General features: G+C 17.7%; 2 protein-coding genes across 2 annotated transcripts; both read right to left on the reverse strand.

Moving 5' to 3' along the window:
- Positions 1-299: 299 nt before the first annotated feature.
- PRSY57_0812500 (hypothetical protein) lies at positions 300-2303 on the reverse strand (the record flags this gene model as incomplete). The annotated part of the gene is made up of 1 exon (XM_012907064.2): positions 300-2303. One exon carries the CDS (start codon positions 2301-2303, stop codon positions 300-302), a length of 2004 nt encoding a protein of 667 aa, XP_012762518.2.
- Positions 2304-4451: 2148 nt separating this feature from the next.
- On the reverse strand, positions 4452-5810 carry PRSY57_0812600 (CS domain protein, putative; the record flags this gene model as incomplete). Its single annotated transcript, XM_012907065.1, has 4 exons — positions 4452-4545; positions 4717-4957; positions 5075-5236; positions 5366-5810. 4 exons carry the CDS (start codon positions 5808-5810, stop codon positions 4452-4454), a joined length of 942 nt encoding a protein of 313 aa, XP_012762519.1.
- Positions 5811-8464: the final 2654 nt, after the last annotated feature.

Genomic DNA, 8464 nt, shown 5'->3' on the forward strand with positions numbered 1-8464 from the left:
TACTTGTTATGTACAATTGTTATTTATAACAAGCTTTAAGCTGTAAAAACATAAAAGGGTTATCAATGTTATATGTATTCACTCAAAAAGAAAAAAAAAAAAAAAAAAAAATAGAGGAATTAAAAATATTAAATTTTTTTTTTTTTTTTTTTTTTTTTTTTTTTGTTCTTTTTTCCTAAGTTATTGTATATTCTGTATATATTATTATTATATAAACGGAATAAACAAATAAATGAATATATATATATATATATATATATATATATATATTGTTTTATTTGCTAAATTTTTTAATGGCATCATTTGTTTTGCATTTGCTGTATTTCTCTTTTTTGCTTTTGCGCTTGTAAAACTATATCTTCAAATTTTGTTTTCATATTTTTATTTTTTTCTTGATCATGATTTGAATATTCTTTGGATTTATATCTTTGAGCTAATTCTCTTGCTCTTCTTTTAAGGTTTGCAATTTTTATATCTATATCGCTAACACCATTTGGTGATGATAACATTAATTCTTGTTTTTTCTTATGGACAGTTTTTAAGCATCCAGTTAACCCCCCTTGGTTTTTAAAAGTAAGTGTTCTGGTTGCTCTACGTACAAATGGTATTTCATATGTATCATTAGTTTCATGATTTATGTTAGATTCTTCATTTTCTTTATATGCTTTTTTATTTTTATCAAACGTTTGTTCTTTTGAATCTTTTATATCTTCAAAATTAACTTTTGGAGTTTTCTTATTCATTATTCCTTCTTCTGTATGATTATCTTTTCCATCATTATGTTCAGCTTCATTGAAAGACTGAAAATTATCTGATTTTGTTCCACTATGACTTAATAAATTTTCTATTAAATTGGAACTACCTCTTTTTGATAAAGAATTATTACTATAATAATGATTACCATGATAATAATAGCTATTGTTGGTAATATAACTACGATGTTGAGGTGTAAGTGAATGAATACTATATGATTCATTTATTAGACTATTTATACGTTCACTTAATTTATTTGAACCACATGAACTAGGGCTAGAATTACGTGAATTTGCGGAATTCTTCTTTTGTACTTCTTCCTTATTTAATTTTTTAAGAAGTGTATTATCATTATGTTCTTTTAACTTACTTTTATTTCCCCCATATTCCCTATCTTTTATATATTCTTCATTGTTTTCTGCTACAGGTGAATATTCATATGTGTCTTCTTTTTTTTCATTTAAATATATTTTATCATATGGACTAGTGCTTTCTTTATGTTCTTTTTCATAACTATAAAAAATTTGTTTGGTATTTTGTGTATCTTTAGAGTCTGTTTGTTCTGTCTTATTATTCGAATGGATATTATTATCATCATTATCATCATCATCATCATCATCATGGTCATTATTATTATTATTATTATTATTATATTTTTTTGTTTCGTTATATTCAGAATTATTTTCTTTATTATAATGTTTCATGTCCTGTTCATAATAATATCCATTTTCTTCATAATCGTTTTTATAATCAGTATCATAATTCTCAACTTCTTCATAATAATTCATATTTTCATCATAATAATTTTTATCGTTTATTTCATAATTTCCACATTCTTTATATCCATTCTCATTGTATTGTTCATATTCATCTGTATAACTATTTGATATATTATTAGCTGTATTATTATAATCATAAGTATTATTATCATTATTATGAATATTATTTTGATACTCTCCATCTTCTTCTTGCGTATTACTATTATTATTAATAATTTCTTCTTCATTATCTTTTTCCTCTTCTTCTTCTTCTTCTTCTTCTTCCTCATAATAATTATTTAATGAGTCATCATATTCTACTTTATTTTCATTATTATAATTTCTTATATCATTTTGAGAAGGATAAATATGATTACTCATTTCTTTAATTACCTTCTCACTTTGTGCATTTACATTTGAGGTATCATTTTGTGAAGTTGATGGATCAGAAATATTAAATGATTCTTTTAATTTCTTTATAAGATTATTACCACTTCTCATAATTTTATTAGAAACATGATTAGTTAATTCATACAATTGATTGTTAGAATCTTTTTTTTTTTGAAGTATTTCTTTATATCCCTTTTTACTTGTATGTCGTACATTTCTTGTGTTGTAAAATGAATATTTATCAACCCTATATTTCTCATTATACTTGGCTGTTCTATTAACTTGTGCATATCCATCGTTAAAAGTATCTTCATTATATTCTTTCCATTGAACACTCAGAATATCAAAAAAATACAATTTGCTGGTTACTATATCGTAATAATATTTTACATTCTCGGACATTTTTATAAAAATTATTAAAAAATTTATTTATAGCTATAAAGGTATAATATATACATACATACATGCACATATATATATATATATATATATATATATATATATTATTTATTTTGTTTATTTGATTTTTCTATATACAAAAAACAAACGGAAATTATATTAATATTTATCATAATCTAATATTTTTAAAAACTCCACTTATATTACATGCACAATTTTATTAAATAATTAAAGTTAATTTTTTCATATGCATAAAAGAAGGGAAATATATTTACAAGCGGAAAAAAAAAAAAAAAATTGTCTTTTTCTATTAAACTCTAAACAGATTTTTAAAATAAATACATGCATATATTTATATGTTTATATTTTACAAAAAATACTTTATATAATAAAAAAACAATAAGTCATAATATCATAAAAAGTAAATATTGTGTAGTCATGAATACTTTAAAATATACAAAAAATATATATATATGTATATATAATATATATGTTTTACAAAATTTGAAACATTATTTTGACCTTATAAAAAACAAATACAAAATCGGGGTGAATTCATAGCAGTTGTACATTGCATGAAGAAACGTTTTCGATTAATAAATATAAATATATGTTATTCATATATTATATATTATATATATATATATATTTTTTTTTTCATTCCAAAATGTGAATACATATACTTTTATGAAATATATTTAAAATGATAAACATATAAAAAATAAAAAGAATAAAATTGTTGTAATATTTAATATGTTTTAAAATCAACCAAGTGCACGTTGTTTTATATCCACACAAAGATATAAAAATCAACAAAATAAAATTAAAAATATGCATATGCATATATATTATTTATTTATAAACACATAAAATAAATTAAAAATGCGATACAGATTTATATAAGAATTAAATTGTTTATATGAAAAAAAATAAATAAAAATAAAATTAAATAAATATGCCACATACATAATATATATATATATATATATATATATATTTAATGGAATTTTTTTTTTTTTTTTTTTTTTCATAAATTATTAAAAATATAATACATCATCATATATCATAAAATATGACTTATTTTTCTTAATATACATATATATATATTAAATATTAACAATCGCACACATATTATTTTTCCAAAAAATTAAATGATATTATAAAGAAAAAATAAATATTTAGGAATGTTTAAAGTAATATAAAATGAAAGCAACAAACAAAATAGCTTGTTTAATATATTTTTATATAATATCGTTTACAAACTATTTTAAAACCCATATAAGTGGACACATCACCCACAAAAAAATAGACAAATAATTATTTTATATTGTTCAAAAAAAAAATGAAATAATAAATTATTAAAGCAAAAATCTAATACATTTTTTACGTAATTTATCTCATTATTATATATATAAATATAGTTTATTAATTTATTATTCCCCATTTCATACATAAGTTTAAGAAAAAATATAATAAGAAGCAGTTATATAAACTATATAATATAAAACAATATATTTACATTTTTTAAAATATTACATTACGAAGAGGTAGTTTAAGATTTTTTTTTTTTTTTTTTATGTCAACATATAAAACAAATAGGAATATATAATAAAAGAAAAAATGTGTATATTATTATTATGGTATAAAGGAACATTTGAATGGTAATAAAATATAATAGCATACAACAAAAGAAGTTAAATATTTTTTTAACGATATATGACATTTATCATGTGTTTTCTTTCATATGTTATGTCATTTTTTCAATAATATTAGCGTAAAATATATTTATATAAATGTTCAAAAGGATATTGGTCTTATATATATATATATATATATATATATATATATATACATACATACATACATACACATATTTTCAATAAAAAAAATAAGAATGAATTTATACTATGAACATATACAATTTAATTGAAAATATAAGTAAACAATTAATATATGGTTTTTATGATCCACAAGTTACAATATAATTTTGAAATATTATAAATAAAAAAAAAAAAAAAAAATTAAACATAAAAAAATATAAGTATATATATATATATATATATATATATATATATATATATTACATCACATATCAAATTAATAATAATGTCTACGTAAATTTTTTTTTTTATCTTACTTCTATAAATATATTTATCTGCCAAACGGTGATCCTTTGCTGCTTAAAACGTTGTTTATGATATTTTGTTTTCTTAAATCTTCTGGAGTGGGAATGCCTTCGTTTTTCCTTTAAAATTAAAAATAAAATAAATAAATATATATATAATGAATATATATATATAAATATATATATATATTTTTTTTTTTGTATTATTCTTTATTTAATATCCCTCTCTATACTTAATGAAAAGGATATATTATATGAAGATATTATATTTTTTAGGCCAAAATATATTACATTCTTTGCTCAAGTAGGAATTTCCTAATTTGCCCCTGCGTTTTTTCATCAAAATCGGTTAAATTCTTTTTTGATTCTATATTTTTGGTATCTATTTCTGTATCGCCTTTTATTACACATGGCCACCAATTTTCTCTTTTTTTTTCTAAATAAATTATAATTTTTTTTTTATCCTCTATACTCCATACACATTCCTGTTTATCAACTTCTTCATAAAACATTCCTTCTAATTTCAATACACCTAAAAAAAAATATATATAGAGAGAGAGAGAATAAAATGGTTAAGAATTTTTTAAAATATATATATATATATATATATTTTTTTTTTTTTTTTTTTTGATGGTAATAATTTTTATACCACAATGATAAATTTTAATATTTGTATTGGTTATTTGAACATTCACATCATTCGGTTTAATTTCTTCATTTAAAGGCATTTCTAAATTTATTTCTTTTAGGGCCTGATTCCAGTAATATTTGTCCGTTTTCCCACCGTTCCATATAGATATATGATTTTCCTCTATAACAAAAATATATGAAAATTTGTATAAAAATAGGTGTTTGAAGTGTGATATAAAATATGTCATAAGAATAAAAAAATATTAAAGAAAATTTTTTTTTTTTTTTTTTTTTTTTTTTTTTCTCGTACGAGTAACATTTAATGAATGTGCATCTGAATCTACTTTAGTTGAATTTTCTTGTTTTTCCTTATTCATATCTTTTGTTGTTGGCATGTATTTTATTTTTTTTAATTCATCAGAAGAAGTTAAATATTTATTTTTTATTTCTTCATTTTCAATTATATATGGTTGTTTTCTCATTATATAATTTATTTGATGTTTTCTAAATGACTTAATTAAAAGTTGTTCTCTACTATGTGCTTTAAATCCACAGTTATTATTATTTAATAAATTTTTAAGTATAGCTCCGTCATATTTTTCCGACAACATTTCTACATCCTTATCATTAAGCATAACATGAAAATAGTCTGTCTTATTTTCTAAGAAGGTTAAGAAAGTTTCTATTAAATCATCTATTGAATTAAAATCCCGGGCAATAGCCATGAGCATATTTTCATGTTTTTCTCTCTCCATAATAATTCTTATTTTATATTTGTATATAATTGGATACTAATGTATACTTTTTTAATTTGAAAGAAAAATAAGTTATTAAAAACACAGTCAATATAAAAAATTATCTATTTAATAATGTGGACGTTGAAAAAGATTATAACCAAATACCTAAATTTAAATGAAAAACAATACAATTAAAAAAAAAAAGACATTTATATATATATATATATATATTTATTTATTTATTTAAACCTTTTATATATGTAAACTATATTATCTTATTATAAAATTTTCATAATTTTTTATTCGATAAACAAAAAAAATTACATAATTTATAAATTTGTTAAAAAATTACCTAAAGTAATACAATAATAAGTTATAAACAGAAACAATGTAATAATATTAAGATATATTCATAATATAATACAACTCACACAAATCTAAATAATAGTTTAAATATATCATATAATTCATACAAAAAAAAAAAAAAAAAAAAAAAAATATTAATGAAATTTTAAATTTATTTTAATTTAACATTAAATATTCTACACATTCATTTGAAAAACTTTTGTGATATTTTTTTAATTGAGAAAAAATATATGAAATAATAAATTATATATATATATATATATATATATATATATATATATATATATTTTTTTTATGTACAATTCTAAGTTATATTATTTTTATATTTATTTATATATTTCCCCTTTTTCTTTTACTTTTTTATTTTATTTTATTTTTTTTACATAATAATCAAAAAAAAAAAAAAAAAAAATAATAAAAGAAATAAAAGAGAAAAGTGAATGAATTGATTTTTACGTAAATTATAATTTTTTATTTATTGGGTTTGAAAAAATGATATTAAATTAGGTGTTGGAAATTTTGTTAAATAATATTATATATTTGTATCATAAATATACAACAAACGGTACAATTTTTTTTTACATATTTGTTTTTTTGATTTTTTTTTATCCTTTATAAATGAATTATTAACAGGAAAAAAATTAAATAAAATAAATAAAAAGGACAAGGAAAATGAAATAAAAAATAAATAGCACATTATATACTTTCCTTTAATTAATATATACATATATATATATATATATATAAAGAAAAAGAAAAGCAAAATCGCTATTTATATTGAATATATTTTTTTAAAATGTTATATTGGAAAACTTTTAATATTTTTTTATGGATAAAAAGCAAATTATTAGAACAATGATATTTTAAAGAAGAAAAAAAAAAAAAAATAAAATATATATATATATATATATATATATATATATATATATATATATTATAATAAATGGACAAATCAATATATATATATATATGTATATATATTAACCTATTTATAATAAAGTTTTTTCTTTTCTCCTTTTTTTTGTATCAAAGTTTGATAACATTTTTTAAATATTTAACACAAATTTCTATGCATTTTTGAAAAGCATCATGTTTTCATAAAATACACTACAAAAAAGGAAAGAGTTTATTGTAATATTAAATGTATAAATGGATGGGATTTATATTCTTCGTAGTATATATTAATAACATTATATATTATACATTTTAAACTGTGTATTAAATATTTTATATTTTTAATTTCGAATTATTGTACATTAATATATATACAGATATGTATGTAATGTATTTCTTTTTAATCTCTATAAAAAAAAAAAAAAAAAAAGAAAAGAAAAGAAAAGAAAAATTATAAGGTACATCATATTTTGCTGTATGTATATACATATATTTATTTTAAATATCCTGTCATATACATACATATCATTATATCAGTATAAATTTACAAAACATGCTTGTCTGATTCGTATATACTTTTCTTAAATATTACCAATTATCCTTGAAAAAAAATTAAAATATGTAAATAAATATATATATATATATATAAATTATTTATTTTATAAACTGAGATGATAATTGTTGCTTGATATGATGTATATATTTATAAATGACGGAAATAATATTTGAATACGGTTTTTTTTTTTTTTTTTTTTTTTTTTTTTTTTTTTTTTTTTTTTTTTTTTTTTTTTTTTTTTATTTTTTTTTTTATTTTTATAAAAAATTATTTTTTAATTATTTTTTTTTTTTTTTTTTTTTTTTTTTTTTTTTTTTTCTGTAAAGGATAAAAATAATAATCTTTATATAAAAACTCTATTATAAAGAACTATATACGAAATGTATAACCCATATATTATTGTATATAGTATCAGATATTATTATATATATATATTATATAAATATTTTTTAAATGTTGTTATATTATGACGGTATATATATAAAGAATAATATTTACTATATAGAAAAATAAAATATTTATTTTTTATATTATATTAATTTGATTTTTATTATATTTTTTCCTTTTTTAATATATCACAAGAAGAAAAAAAATCATAATATTTATTAAAATATAATAAAATTTATTTATATATATTAAATATATATACTATTATATATATATTATATAATATATAATATAAATTAATATTTTTAGTATTCACTCAATTTCATATATAATATACATATATAAAATCTTATATATATATATATAAATATATAAATATATTATATTATATATATATGTACATTAACATTGCATGCGATTGTTTCTTTTTTCATTTTTTTTTTTTTTTTTTTTTTTTTTTTTTTTTTTT

Source organism: Plasmodium reichenowi, chromosome 8 (assembly GCF_001601855.1).
Source record: "Plasmodium reichenowi strain SY57 chromosome 8, whole genome shotgun sequence".
Classification (NCBI taxonomy): Eukaryota; Apicomplexa; class Aconoidasida; order Haemosporida; family Plasmodiidae; genus Plasmodium; species Plasmodium reichenowi.